General features: G+C 39.8%; 1 protein-coding gene across 1 annotated transcript in view; it reads right to left on the bottom strand.

The window, feature by feature from the left end:
- Positions 1-16,599, bottom strand: part of LOC120057792 (glypican-6-like) — a 115,182-nt gene that overhangs the window by 56,784 nt on the left and 41,799 nt on the right. The window contains exon 3 of the mRNA XM_039006257.1: positions 4,612-5,003. Coding sequence (XP_038862185.1) covers positions 4,612-5,003 — 392 coding nt within the window. The remainder of the gene's footprint in view (positions 1-4,611; positions 5,004-16,599) is intronic.

The raw sequence follows: 16,599 nt of genomic DNA on the forward strand, positions 1-16,599 counted from the left end.
AGTAACACAATACGCCGTCATGGATTAAAATCCTGCAGCGCACGCAAGGTCCCCCTGCTCAAGCCAGTGCATGTCCAGAGGAGGAATGGGAGAAGGTCATGTGGTCTGATGAGACAAAAATAGAGCTTTTTGGTCTAAACTCCACTCGCCGTGTTTGGAGGAAGAAGAAGGATGAGTACAACCCCAAGAGCACCATCCCAACCGTGAAGCATGGAGGTGGAAACATCATTCTTTGGGGATGCTTTTCTGCAAAGGGGACAGGACGACTGCACCGTATTGAGGGGAGGATGGATGGGGCCATGTATCGCGAGATCTTGGCCAACAACCTCCTTCCCTCAGTAAGAGCATTGAAGATGGGTCGTGGCTGGGTCTTCCAGCATGACAATGACCCGAAACACACAGCCGAGGCAACTAAGGAGTGGCTCCGTAAGAAGCATCTCAAGGTCCTGGAGTGGCCCAGCCAGTCTCCAGACCTGAACCCAATAGAAATTCTTTGGAGGGAGCTGAAAGTCCGTATTGCCCAGCGACAGCCCCGAAACCTGAAGGATCTGGAGAAGGTCTGTATGGAGGAGTGGGCCAAAATCCCTGCTGCAGTGTGTGCAAACCTGGTCAAGAACTACAGGAAACGTATGATCTCTGTAATTGCAAACAAAGGTTTCTGTACCAAATATTAAGTTCTGCTTTTCTGATGTATCAAATACTTATGTCATGCAATAAAATGCAAATTAATTACTTAAAAATCATACAATGTTGTTTTCTGGATTTTTGTTTTAGATTCCGTCTCTCACAGTTGAAGTGTACCTATGATAAACATTACAGACCTCTACATGCTTTGTAAGTAGGAAAATCTGCAAAATCGGCAGTATATCAAATACTTGTTCTCCCCACTGTATATATATATATATATTTAAATTTATTACAGATTTTGATTTTGTAATATTATATATTTTGATATCATGATATTTTATCTGTATGACAACAGTGCCATGACCTCCTACGAGCAATCAATCTCTATAGGTACAGCACCTTTCCACTCCTGTAATTCAGCCCTTTTCCTTTAGCATGAAATAATCAAATGAAGTTCTGCTTATTTTAGCCATGAATTCTACTAGATTCACTGAACATTTCACATTTTGTTCTACGTGAAATACCTCAGTCATATTTCATTTGCTTGGCCCATTTGCTTTCCGCCTAAGGCAAGAAAAGAGAAAGAAATAAAGTTGCTGGTCTTGCCACCTGAGAGAGAAATAAAACAAAACAAATTTTATTTTCTGAAATAAATTACAACTTGTAGAGTCCATGCCCCAACAAATTGAAGCTGTTATGAGGGCAAAAATGAGGAGATTCAACTCAAAATTAGGAAGGTGTTCCTAATGTTTGATACACTCAGTGTACAGCGCATTCGGAAAGTATTCAGACCCCTTGACTTTTTCCACATTTTGTTATGTTACAGCCTTATTCTAAAATGTATTAAATAGTTTTTCCCCCTCATCAATCTACACACAATGCCCCATAATGACAAAGCAAAAACAGGTTTTCACACATTTTTGCAAATGCATTAAAAAAACTGAAATATTACATTTACATAAGTATTCAGGCCCTTTACTCAGTACTTTATTGAAGCACCTTTGGCAGTGATTATAGCCACGAGTCTTCTTGGGAATGATGCTACAAGCTTGACACACCTGTATTTGGGGAGTTTCTCCCATTCTTCTCTGCAGATCCTGTCAAGATCTGTCAGGTTGGATGGGGAGCGTCACTGCACAGCCATTTTCAGGTCTCTCCAGAGATGTTTGATCGGGTTCAAGTCCGGGCTCTGGCTGGGCCACTCAAGGACATTCAGAGACTTGTCTTGAAGCCACTACTGCATTGTCTTGGCTGTGTGCTTAGGGTCTCTGTCCTGTTGGAAGGTGAACCATCGCCCCAGTCTGAGGTACTGAGTGCTATGGAGAAGGTTTTCATCAAGGGTCTCTCTGTACTTTGCTCCATTCATCTTTCCACCAATCCTGGCTAGTCTCCCAGTCTATGACGCAGAAAAAAACATCCCCACAGCATGATCCTGGATGGTGCCAGGTTTCCTCCAGATGTGAAGCTTGTCATTCAGGCCAAAGAGTTCAATCTATGTTTCATCAGACCAGAGAATCTTGTTTCTCATGGTCTGAGAGTCTTTAGGTGACTTTTGGCGAACTGCAAGCGGGTTGTCATGTGCCTTTTACTGAGGAGTGGCTTCTGACTGGCCAGTACCATAAAGGCCTGATTGGTGGAGTGCTGCAGGGATGGTTGGCCTTCTGGAAGGTTCTCCCATCTACACAGAAGAACTCTAGAGCTCTGTCAGAGTGACCATTGGATTCTTGGTAACCTCCCTGACCAAGGCCCTTCTCCCCCAATTGCTCAGTTTGGCCAGGCGGCGAGCTCTAGGAAGAGTCTTGGTGGTTCAAAAACTTCATCCATTTAAGAATGATGGAGGCCACTGTGTTCTTGGGGACCTTCAATGCTGCAGAAAGTATTATTTTACCCTTCCCCAGATCTGTGCCTCAACACAATCCTATCTCGGAGCTCTACGGACAATTCCTTCGACCTCATGGCTTGGTTTTTGCTCTGACATGCACTGTCAACTGTGGAACCTTATATAGACAGGTGTGTGCCTTTCCAAATCATGTCCAATCAATTTAAATTTACCACAGGTGGACTCCAATCATGTTGTAGAAACATCTCAAGGATGATCAATGGAAACCGGATATACCTGAGCTCAATTTTGAGTCTCGTAGCAAAGGGTCTGAATACTTATGTAAATAAGGTATTTCTGTTTTTTATTTGTAATACTTTTGCAAACATTTCTAAATACCTATTTTCCCTTTGTCATTATGGGGTATTGTGTGTAGATTGATGGGAATTATTATTTAGTAAATCCATTTCAGAATAAGGCTGTAACGTACACTACCGTTCAAAAGTTCGGGGTCACTTAGAAATGTCATTGTTTTCCATGAAAACATACATGAAATTAGTTGCAAAATGAATTGGAAATATAGTGAAGACATTGACAAGGTTAAAAATAATGATTTTTAATTTAAATAATAATTGTGTCCTTTAAACTTTGCTTTCGTCAAAGAATCCTCCATTTGCAACAATTATAGCCTTGTAGACCTTTGACATTCTAGTTGCCAATTTGTTGAGGTAATCTGAAGAGATTTCACCACATGCTTCCTGAAGCACCTCCCACAAGTTGGACTGGCTTGATGGGCACTTCTTACGTACCATACGGTCAAGCTGCTCCCACAACAGCTCAATAGGGTTCAGATCCGGTGACTGTGCTGGCCACTCCTCTGTCCAGTGTCTGTGTTCTTTTGCCCATCTTAATCTTTTCTTTTTATTGGCCAGTCTGAGATATGGCTTTCCCAGAGTCGCCTCTTCACTGTTGACATTGAGACTGGTGTTTTGCGGGTACTATTTATTGAAGCTGCCAGTTGAGGACTTGTGAGGCGTCTGTTTCTCAAACTAGACACTCTAATGTACTTGTCCTCCTGCTCAGTTGTGCACCGGGGCCTTCCACTCCTCTTTCTATTCTGGTTAGAGCCAGTTTGCACTGTTCTGTGAAGGGAGTAGTACACAGCGTTGCACCAGATAGTCAGTTTCTTGGCAATTTCTCACATGGAATAGCCTTCATTTCTCAGAACATGAATAGACTGACGAGTTTCAGAAGAAAGTTCTTTGTTCCTGGCCATTTTGAGTCTGTAATCGAACCCACAAATGCTGATGCTCCAGATACTCAACTTGTCTAGAGAAGGCCAGTTTTATTGCTTCTTTTATCAGAACAACAGTTTTCAGCTGTGCTAACATAATTGCAAAAGGGTTTTCCAATGATCAATTAGCCTTTTAAAATGATAAACTTGGATTAGCTAACACAACATGCCATTGGAACACAGGAGTGATGGTTGCTGATAATGGGCTTCTGTAAGGAAATTTCTAAGTGACCCCAAACTTTTGAACAGTAGTGTACATTTTTGGGGAAAAAGTCAAGGGGTCTGAATACTTTACGAATGCACTGTATGCTACACACTGTAGTATCCTTTGATCATGTAGCACTTACTGTAGAATTTTGTAGTATACTGTAGAATACACAACGCACTGTAGGACCTTTCATTCATTAATAGCACTTTCTATAGAATTTTGTACTTCATGGCAATAGACTGTCCCATAACAATTTTTACTTGGTAATCATAGCATGAAGAAGATTATTTTATTACGGAAATAAGTCATGGTTAACACCCTCATACCCAAATGGAAAAAATACTATAATTGACTATATAATACTACGGTACTATATAATTATGTACTACATTGTAGTAAACTGTAGTAGGTTATAGGTTATAGAAAATAGCAGAAATGTTGAACCTTGCCATTAAGACTCCTGTCCTACCTACTTACAGGTTATGTCAAATGTGTTATTTTATTATTTGTCCAGTAGGTTTCTGCAAAGAGAAATCACATACTTTGGATCCTTGAAAAGCACTATATAAGTCCTATTTATTATTATAGTAAATACTACAGTATACCCTAGTAATATCTGCAAAATAGTTTTTTTATGAGGGCACATTCATTTCCTTGGCTTACCTTGGACACCCTGTTGGCCACCTCTCGACCAACCGAGAGCCCCTGGACGAATGTGCGGGCTGCAATGAAGGCCCTTGTAACCTGAGCTTTGAGCTTCCTGGGCACGTCTCCAAAGGGTTTGAGCTGGTCTGTGTACTTGCTGATGCACTCCAGATAGTCATCTGTGATTACGTACTGGGAGTTGAGCAGCGTGAACATGCGCTCCAGCAGCCGCGACCAGAAGTCGTTGAGCATCTCCTCCAGGTTCACGTTGCCCCCAGTGTAGTAGCGCTTCAGCTCGGCAAACAGGTTCTGGAAGACTTCTGAGTTCTGCATGTAAGGCTTGCCATAGGTCCGCACGAACATCTCGTTCAGGGACTTCTCCGTGTTCTCCAGCAGCTCCAGGAAGAACTCTTGGTCAAGAGAAGAAAGAGAGAGACAATTCAAATAATGTATTATAAAAATAATAATAATTTTTGTTGAGAACTCAGTCGGAGTCTCAACTTAATGTTAAGAGTTAGAATAGTAGAATAGACCAGGTGCAATTTTCTAAATTTGGTTGTGCATCAGCAGTCTTTCTCTTCTGCTTTTCACTGACAGCCGATGTCAGCAAAAACATTTTAGATTGGTAAATTAGTCTAGCCAGCTATCTAAACTTCTAGTAACCATGGTCAAATTACCGACCGGGGGACCCCCATTTGTTTTATTAGTCACTCTCAGTCAGATATCATATTAAAACGGCAAACATTTCTCTCACCCTATGGCAAAATAAGTAGAATTGCAAGTAATTAGCTGTAAAATTGCACATTGCATGAAATTAGTTATAGAATTTGAAAAAATTCTCTCCGCCCCATGACAAAATGTGGAGAATTGCAGCAAACTTGCTTTAAAACGGCAAAATGTTCTCTATGCCCAATGGAAAAATGTGTAGAATTGCAGAAAACTTGCTTTAAAACTGCACCAAAAATTGTACGGGCCATGGCAAAATATGTAGAATTGCAGGAAATAAATGTTGTTCTCTCTGCTGTCAAGAGGAGGGGCCGATAAAATGTTTTGCTTGCTCGCAGGGTGGGGGACCAAAAGGCTAGGGCCGGCTCTGACTGCATGTGTGGGTATGGATGTGGGGATGCAGATCCGCGAGCCACTGCGGCCCCTCATGACAACTTCAGATTTTTTGTGAATCCCACCCCATTCAAAGTTGCCCATCTCTGATGTACAGCATATCCTACATATATATACAGTTGAAGTCGGAAGGTTACATACACTTAGGTTGAAGTCATTAAAACTAGTTTTTTAACCAATCCACAAATTTCTTGTTAACAAACTATAGTTTTGGTAAGTCAGTTAGGACATCTGCTTTGTGCATGACACAAGTAATTTTTCCAACAATTGTTTACAGATAGATTATTTCACTTATAAGTCACTGTATCACAATTCCAGGGGGTCAGACGTTTACATACACTAAGTTGACTGTGCCTTTAAACAGCTTGGAAAATTCCAGAAAATTATGTCATGGCTTTAGAAGCTTCTGAGAGGCTAATTGACATCATTTGAGTCAATTGGAGTTGTACCTGTGGATGTATTTCAAGGCCTACCTTCAAACTCAGTGCCTCTTTGCTTGACATCATGGGAAAATCAAAAGAAATCAGCTAAGACCTCAGAAAGAAACTTGTAGACCTCCAGGAGTCTGGTTCATTCTTGGGATCAATTTTCAAATGCCTGAAGGTACCACGTTCATCTGTACAAACAATAGTACGCAAGTATAAACACCATGGGACTACGCAGCCGTCATACCACTCAGGAAGGAGACGCGTTCTGTCTCCAAGAGATGAACGTACTTTGGTGCGAAAAGTGCAAATCAATCGCAGAACAACAGCAAAGGACCTTGTGAAGATGCTGGAGGAAACTATATCCTATATCGACATAACTTGAAAGGCCGCTCAGCAAGGAAGAAGCCACTGCTCCAAAACCGCCATCAAAAAAGCCAGACTACAGTTTGCAACTGCACATGGGGACAAAGATCATACTTTTTGGAGAAATGTCCTCTGGTCTGATGAAACAAAAATAGAACTGTTTAGCCATAATGACCTTTGTTATGTTGGGAGGAAAAAGGGGGAGGCTTGCAAGCCGAAGAACACCATCCCAACCGTGAAGCACGGGGGTGGCAGCATCATGTTGTAGGGGTGCTTTGCTGCAGGAGGGACTGGTGCACTTCACAAAATAGATGGCATCATGAGAGAGGAAAATTGTGGATATATTGAAGCAACATCTCAAGACATCAGTCAGGAAGCATTTCGCTACACTCGCATTAACATCTGCTAACCATGTGTATGTGACAAATAAAATTTGATTTGAAAATTTGAAATTTGATTTGAGGAAGTTAAAGCTTGGTCGCAAATGGGTCTTCCTAGTGGACAATGACCCAAAGCATACTTCCAAAGTTGTGGCAAATGGCTTAAGGACAACAAAGTCAAGGTAATGGAGTGGCCATCACAAAGCCCTGACCTCAATCCTATAGAAAATTTGTGGGCAGAACTGAAAAAGCGTGTGCGAGCAAGGAGGCCTACAAACCTGACTCAGTTACACCAGCTCTGTCAGGAGGAATGGGCCAAAATTCACCCAACTTATTGTGGGAAGCTTGTGGAAGGCTACCCGAAACGTTTGACCCAAGTTAACCTGTTAAGGCTAGGGGCGCTGTTGTCACTATTTATGCTAATCGTGTAATTTTTGAAACGGCTTCCCACAAAATTCTTGATCGTACAATATGCATATTATTATTATTATTGGATAGAAAACAGTCTATAGTTTCTATAGGAGTTGAAATTTTGTCTCTAAGTGGAACAGAACCCATTCTACAGCAATTTCCCTGACATGGAGTCAGATTTCAGAAATGTTGGCCCCTGATCTGGAGTCAGTTAAAAGGCCACTGTTATTGCTATGAGTATACGGACACTGCTTACGTCTTCCCCTGGATGCCTTTACGTGATGACGATTTGAATGGGGTCGATTGCGCGTTCACAGGCACTATAAATTAAAAAACCCTGTAGCTAGCAACTCTTTTCTTGGTGCGTCATGCGGGTGGAGGACACCGACCCGCACCTGTTCCAAGCATTAGTGTTGGGAGTAATCTTTCTCCGGTCATGTTAAGACTCGTTATAGGAGTTAAAAACATCATAAGGTAGTTAATTTAAAGCGTTTTATAGCAATTTATATCCGTTTAGTGCGATTTTGGGACATTTATTTCTGAGACGCTGTGAATCTCTGGGCACGCTTCCAGTTCATCCCGAACGCAGTTGGCATTTCCACATGGCAAGAGGACAGCTTTCCACCAAAAGACGATTAGACCCAAGAAAGGATCCTTTGCCCAAGATACTGATGGAAGAACAGCTCAAAGTAGGACATTTTTATTATGATAAATCGTGTTTCTGTCGAAAAATGTTAGTGGCTTAGGACGCCATGTTTTTTGACGTAGCTTCGCTTGGCGCAAACTGTATTGAAAAGTAAGGATAATTTAAAAAATGTAATTCCGCGATTGTATTAAGAATTAAATTGTCTATCAATCGCTGTCCACCCTATATTTTTTAGTCACGTTTATGAGTATTTATGTATAAGAGTAGATCACTGTCTAATATGGCGCACCAACATTTTCTCACCAGCTGGGCTACTTTTGTCATTGTGTAACCATGATTTTGGTGGCTAAATATGCACATTTTCGAACAAACTGTATATGTATGTTGTAATGTGATGTTACAGGGGTGTCATCTGAAGAATTCTGAGAAGGTTAGTGAAAAAAATAATATATTTTGGCGATGTTTACGTTATCGCTCTCTTTGGCTAGAATCAATGCTGGGCTGCTATGTGCTATGTGCTATGCTAATATAACGATTTATTGTGTTTTCGCTGTAAGACACTTAGAAAATCTGAAATATTGTCTGTATTCACAGGATCTGTGTCTTTCGATTAGTGTATGCTGTGTATTTTTACGAAATGTTTGATGATTAGTAGTTAGGTAAACACGTTGCTCATTGTAATTATTCTAGTCCATTTGTGACGGTGGGTGCAATTGTAAACTATGCCAGCTACCTGAAATATGCACATTTTTCTAACAAAACCTATCCCATACCATAAATATGTTATCAGACTGTCATCTGATGAGTTTTTTTCTTGGTTAGGGGCTATAAATATCTTAGTTTAGCCGAATTGGTGATAGCTACTGGTGTTGGTGGACAAATAAAAGATGGTGGATTATGCTAATGTGTTTTTAGCTAATAGATTTACATCTTTACATATTGTGTCTTCCCTGTAAAACATTTTAAAAATCGGACATGTTGGCTGGATTCACAAGATCTGTGTCTTTCATTAGCTGTATTGGACTTTAATGTGTGAAAGTAAAATATTTAAAAAATATATTTTTTTTGAATTTCGCGGCACTGGTTTTTCAGTGGGGGTGGGGGGGGAGTGCCGCTAGCGGCACCCCAGTCCTAGACAGGTTAAACAATTTAAAGGCAATGCTACCAAATAGTAATTGAGTGTATGTAAACTTCTGACCCACTGGGAATGTGATGAAAGAAATAAAACCTGAAATAAATCATTCTCTCAACTATTATTCTGACATTTCACATTCTTAAAATAAAGTGGTGATCCTAACTGACCTAAGACATTGAATTTTTACTAGGATTAAATGTCAGGAATTGTGAAAAACTGAGTTTAAATGTATTTGGCTAAGGTGTATGTAAACTTCCGACTTCAACTGTACATACACTGAGGTTAAAAGGGAAGATGGGTGACACCTGGAGGGGGGTGGAGACAATCACAAGGACAGGTGAAACATATCAGGGTGTGACTGTATTCTACAATATACAGTTTACTATAAAATACTAGAATTGTGAGAATTGTGAACTGAGTTTAAATGTAGTTGGCTGAGGTGTATGTAAACTTCTGACTTCAACTGTATGTATATATATATATATATATATATATATATATATATATGTCTACAAATGCTGTACGTGCTCTCATGCTGTGTATATGCTAATGGTATATCTATTGACTTTCATGCTGTGTATATGCTAATGGTATATCTATTGACTTTTTAACATGAGTTAACATTTTTACATTTTCATCCTTTAAAAGTAAAGGCACTGTACACCAGTTTGTCTTTTGATGATGAAGGTTGTCTGAGTGTAAGATTGGCACACTTCCATGTCATTTTCACAAGACACCCTGTTGCTAAAATTAAACAGTGAAGAGATGGACGTTTTTCAGGTTACCACTGAGTGTCTAGTCACACTGATACTATGTCTATCTTCACATTCTCCTATAAACTTCAGAAGTGTTTATGATTTAGTAATTTTATACTGCCGGTCACTCTTAATAGGCTGGCCCTATTCAAGCACACATGGACTTCCTAGAGTCCATTTTGCTTTAGCTATGACAATCTGTTTTGCTCAGGTTTGATTTGTGGAAATACATGTGACTTGGCAGTGGAGGTTTGTATATTCATACCATTCAATAGTGCTATTATACAGTGCCTTCAGAAAGTATTCAAACCCCTTGACTTTTTCCACATTTTGTTGGTATAGCCTTATTCTAAAATTGATTTTTTTTTTAAATCCTCAGCAATCTACACACAATACCCCATAATGACAAAGAGAAAACAGTAATACTTTAATTACATAAGTATTCAGACCCTTTGCTATGAGACTTCGAAATTGAGCTCAGGTGCATCCTGTTTCCATTGATCCTCCTTGAGATGTTTCTACAACTTGATTGGAGTCCACCTGTGGTAAATTAAATTGATTAGAAATGATTTGGAAAGGCACACACCTGTCTATATAAGGTCCCACAGTTGACAGTGCATGTCAAAGCAATAACAAAGCTGTTTTTGGTTTGTCATTATGGGGTATTGTGTGTAGATTGATGATGAAAAAAAACTATTTAATCAATTTTAGAATAAGGCTGTAACATAACAAAATGTGGAAAAAGTCAAGGGGTCTGAATACTTTCCAAATGCCCTGTACAGAACAATGAGTGTATCAAACATTAGGAACACCTTCCTAATTTTGAGTTGCATCTCCTTATTTTTGCCCTCATAACAGCCTCAATTTGTTGGGGCATGGACTCTACAAGTTGTCATTTATTTCAGAAAATAAAATGTGGTTTGTTTTATTTCTCTCAGGTGGCAAGACCAGCAACTTCTGAATACTTTCCGAAGGCACTGTATGTGATACATCTAAAGGTTATTGCATGCAAATCTCTATACTTAATGGTATCTCTATTTCTTAAGTTGTCAAAAGGCACAATGGACTTTCTCCAAAAGCATGGTTTAGGGAATAAATAGCATCTGCTGTGGATAACACACCAGAATAACTAGAATCGTGACCATGCTGTGATATCAAGCTTGTGACTGAGAAGCAATTAGCAAAGAAAGTGGAATACATATGGTGCAGAAAAAGGCAATGTGCATATCAAAGTAACAGACAGCAGGATATCCTCCATTGTAATTTCAGAAGTTAATTCACTAAGATCCTTGCCAAACAAAGACTACCTGTCAAAAGGCCCATTGTTTGTTGCTCTGATTACATTCTGATATGAATCCACACATTTTGGGGATTTTTTTCAACTCCAATATAAACTACCTTTTGAAATGACAAAGGACGCTCTCTTGGTGTGATTCTGGAAAGCAATAAGGCCTGTATTTGTGGTGAAGGTAGATCTTTATTTCTCTAGATGACACCTGCCATCCTCAAAAACACTCGGTTGGACATTAATGGGAATGACAACACATCAAGTACAAACAGCACGGACACATTCCATTTTTTCCCCCTACATATTACGAAAACACTTTTGAAGTGATACTATAGAGGACAATAAGTATGCTTGCCTTTCTCAACGTCTTCCTTTCCTGCGTTATTCACTTCCTACGCACAGCTTATTGTTTACTGAATGACCTATATGGGTCGTCAGTAACTGGAATGAGGTGATAATGTCTCCCACCATCTGCTATCAATGATGATAGCCTTGCCGCTCAAGGAACCAGATTAAATTTGAATAGGGTTCATGCCACTTCCTCCAAATTAGGAGCACAGGGTGTGACAATTCAGGACTAATCATAGCAGACACCTCCATGACTTCCATACTAAACCAAGGAAGGTATCAGAGCTTGGATTAAATCTATTACTCCTGTCTCAGATACTCATACTTTAAAAGCCAAGAGATCAAGACGCTCCTATCTTCATAAATATAACAGGGTATGATATAGAAAGTAAGACCCTGGGCGGTCTCTGTGCAGTTCATGTTGGGTCACATGCTGTTTAGCCAAGAGCCCAGAGCCGTACTGCTCTCAATATGGAGCTGTGCATTTCAATCACTTATCAGGCCAGAATCAGAGGGGCCTTGTTAAAATTGCAATGGCTCTAACTGTTCATTAGCGCTCTGCAATGCTAGTGAAATTAAATTACATTAGGAGCAACACATTAGCGAGAATCTAAACACCAGAGAGAAACGATCCCTGGGAAATATGATCTGAAATGCTTTAATACTGAATCCGTCTTTTGCTAGAATACGTGCTATCTGCATGCAAGGCGGCTGCATTTAAGTAAATGCTCAAGTTGTCTTGTCTTGCTCAGTATGTTTTTCTCCCTCCATTAATTATCCTACCTGAAGACATCATACTGTAACTTAATATGCAATCCAGCATAATCTAGCTTCATCAAACTGCTTGTACTATGTCCTTGGTGCAGTAGCACCACCACCAGACACCTTGGTTGTTCTTTCATTACAATCTCTCACACCTGCCTACATGTGACTGGGAAGGTAACCTTGATTATTTACATCCTTATCCCTTAGAGACAGTGTTGAAGATAGGTTGCTTCAGATTTACCAGCAGTTGGTTTTCTACTCAACATGGCTCAGTATTTATGACATCTAAAGCCCACTGAGATGAGAGGATAAGCGTTAAATACTGATATCCAAGTACAGTACTTTATTATTTCATAGAGAACACAGGACAGTGCGTTCACTCATCTGTATTAACGAGGCAAACAGTTGTTATTTTCATCCAAAAGTGTATTAAAAGAGCTTTCGTTATGCTTAGAAATACATTATGCTGGAAGAGTGTGGCGGTTCACTGTTTACACTTCTCTGAAGCGTGACAGATTGAAATGTCTCAACATTTGGGTGTTTGCATTATGGGGTGTAATTGGCATGCCATTTCCGGATTCTATTTCTGTTTTTACCTGTTCTTTAATGTTGCTGTTGTTGGACTCCAGTGACATGTTTGCATCCCGTGGGACATAATAGCATCAAATTACATTTCCACACCTTTGTCTTTTACCAGTGTGATGCGTTCAGAAGAAATACCAATGACAAATAATTTGTCATCCTTTAATTTAGTAAACGTACTTATCACTTCCAGAAAGAAGTTAGCACGTGTTATGTACTTCCAAACAACTTCCAGAAAGTAAAGTTTTGTCTTTAGTGAAGTTTGTTTAAATAAGGTCATTTTTTAGCACCCTTGAGAGAATTGAGACACAATGGAAGACTATATATTGAATTATTTAAGCAAAGATTTGTACTTATTGCAGTGTGTTTCAAGCTCGTCTTGTGCTTAATCAACTTCGCTTCATTAATTAAAAATTAAATATGGCACCCAGTGATATCTCTTCTGATTAATGACAGCTTTGAAACTAATTTGATTAAGAATGTGCAGCTGAGGATAAGAAAATATCTGTGTGCAGTCAATTCTTCTCCCTTTCGGATCAGCACGGCTATTAATCGAATATAATCAACATAATTAAGGCGGAATATTTTTTTTTATATAGTCAGAATATTTGATACCATTCCAAGCTTTATTCCAGTACAATTAGGATGAATAATTATCACTCACATTATGGGTGACCTCAATACAGTGAATAATACATTTAGTAAAAAAGACGACTTAATATAATTACAGCAAATCCATGAATAGGATCATATTTTACAATCAGGTATTAAGGAATTATGTCAGAAACTGCCAATTACAAGTAGAGCTCACTTAAGGCCTCAATACATCGCCGTAATTAAGAGGTCTGCCCAAAATGACTGGCTGCGAAAGCTGTGAGCCGAGAGGACAATGAGGCAGAAATGTTGGACAAGAGCGATGTTAATACCCCTAACTGGCAAAGAGTTCATTACTTTCAGCAGATAAAGCTCAATATGTCCGCCATTCCTCACAGTGAGCACAGGAGAGGAGGCTAAATGGAGCCATTCTCACTTTGACAAAGTGTAGCTACGTCACTGCTTCTCTAGGATGCAGTCACTCTCTCACTGAGGTCGACCAGAGCGGTCAGAAGTCTATCTGTTCTAACAAAATGTAAGTATCTGTGTATGAGAACGTCCACAAAGAGAAAAGGCAAAACAAGTTCTTGACAACTCTTTGAGAACTAAGATTTATTTTGTGGGGCACTCCAGTGTCTTGATCATAATTTTTTTGAAGATAATTGATTTGGGTCATTTGGGGCCTGTTCAGGGGCCACAGTGTAAAGTGGGTCCTTGTGGGCTATAGTTAATTATAGCAATGTCCCCTGAGACATTACCAGCAGTAACACACTACAGGGCTTTCTAAAACAACACAGAAGCCAAAATATTTGTGATCCATGAAAGCTATGGGACAAATCAAAATTACAGAGATTCACAGTGATCCAAAGCTTTTCCACAAAAGCAAAAAAAAAATGTCCCCAGTCTTCAAGGCAACACTTGACAGTTGAAGCATTCACCCAGTGACATTGTGGATTCTGAAGGCAACCGAGAACGTTCTGATGCTGCTGGTGTGAGAGATTACTTCAAGCAAAGCCACAACGCCAGGAACGTTCAAGCCGACAGTAAAAATGTGGAGGTCACATAATTAAGGAAACATCCTGTGGTAACAGGAGACTATTTAAACGCTGCCATCAATCACCATATGGTAGGTCATTTATAACAGCGTCAATATTAAAGATGCAGCCACCTCAACATTGACTTTACGTGATCATCCTTTTGCAGCCCTGAGCATCAGGGTTTGAGCATGCAAGAATTTACAAAGCAGATCAATTTGATTGAACCTCATGATATCCACTCACAGCATGGGAATAAAATAGTTTTACAGTATAAATCAGTAGATCAGTAGACCAAAACGATCAAATAATCATCCTTTAAATCAGGGCTTGGAACCAGTTCAGGATCGAAAACCAAAAAATAACGTAATTATTTTAGGAACGGAAACAGAGCCGGAAATAAAAGTGATCTCTAGTGTTCCGGGAACAGAACCGTCATGTTAAAATTTTGACAACCGGTTCATCATGTTATTTTTTGTTCCAAAAATATTCCTAATGTCTAGTATATAATTCTGTAATTCAGTGAAGTTATAACGCTAGTAATATCCTAAACACATTCCAATTCAAGTCCTATCATGATGCTCAGCACTTCAAGCCAACCCCACTCATGTCCACTCTCTCTCTCGCTCTTACCCTACCTGTGAAATGTAAGTCACATCTCACACCTGCACTTACAGTATCTGTGCATCAACCATGTAAACAACTAGCTTACCCGTTCCATAGCAAGCTGCTCTATCCACACTAATTGGTGGAGTAAATTAATGAGCTAAATGTAAAAACCATGTTGATTTCACTGGGATTTTATTTTACAAAAAGGAACTATATAAACTGTTACTTTTTTAAAATGTTTTTTTATTTTATTTCACCTTTATTTTACCAGGTAGGCCAGTTGAGAACAAGTTCTCATTTACAACTGCGACCTGGCCAAGATAAAGCAAAGCAGTGCGACAAAAACAACACAGAGTTACACATAAACAAACATACAGTCACTAACACAATAGAAAAATCTATGTACAGTGTGTGCAAATGTAGAAGAGTAGGGAGGTAGGCAATAAATAGGCCATAGAGGCGAAATAATTACAATTTAGCATTAACACTGGAGTGATAGATGTGCAGATGATGATGTGCAAGTAGAGATACTGGGGTGCAAAAGAGCAAGAGGATAAATAACAATATGGGGATGAGATAGGGGGTTCGAACTGGTTCAGAACTTTATTATGCTGGTCGGAACACTGGAACGGAATGAAAGAAGTAGGGGTTTTGCTTGGAACAGAACGATTGGAAAATCATTTTGTTTCCAACCCCTGATTTAAAATATAGACTTCAAATTAATGTTGAATTTGATAGATCTGGAAATTATCGACGGAGTAAACAGCTGGGGATTGAATTCAGTTTTGGGTTGGTTTTTCTATCAATCAAATCATATGTATTTTAAACGCCCTTTTTATATCAGCAGTTGTCACAAAGCGCAATTTATTTTATTAATTTAACTAGGCAAGTCAGTTAAGAACAAATTCTTATTTACAATGACGGCCTACCCCAGCCAATCCCGGTCGACGCTGGGCCAATTGTGCGCCGCCCTATGGGACTCCCAATCACGGCCGGATGTGATACAGCCTGGATTCAAACCAGGGACTGCAGTGACGCCTGTTGCACTGAGCTGCAGTGCCTTAGCCCTTTGCGCCACTCTGGAGCCCAATGCATATACAGACACCCAGCCTAAAAACCGAAAGAGCAAGCAATGCAGATGTACAGTAGAAGCACAGTGGCTCGGAAAAACTCCCTATCAAGTGAGAGATCACTAAATCCATACCCCATCCATAGATTAAAAGCTACACTCGTTCATACAAGTAAGCAATTCAAGAGTACTGTATCAGCGAAGCTCCCCATTGTGCTTCACATCATAAAAATGACATTGCCTGTGATTTCTCCTAGAGCAGAGCACACACACCATCTTATCTCCATCCATGCTACTCTGGGTGCTATCCTGCAGGGATAAAGCCAGCCCACAGAAGAACACACTCCCTTTCTCTCCCTCCTCTTTCTCCATCTCTCTCTCTCTGTTTCTCCTCTCCTGTCTCCCTCTCTCACTCTATCTCTCCCTCTCTCGTGTGTTTATCAGGGCTGCATGGATTTAGGATGCTCGCCTCGGCATATA

The sequence above is a fragment of the Salvelinus namaycush genome, chromosome 13 (genome assembly GCF_016432855.1).
Source record: "Salvelinus namaycush isolate Seneca chromosome 13, SaNama_1.0, whole genome shotgun sequence".
NCBI classification, from domain to species: domain Eukaryota; kingdom Metazoa; phylum Chordata; class Actinopteri; order Salmoniformes; family Salmonidae; genus Salvelinus; species Salvelinus namaycush.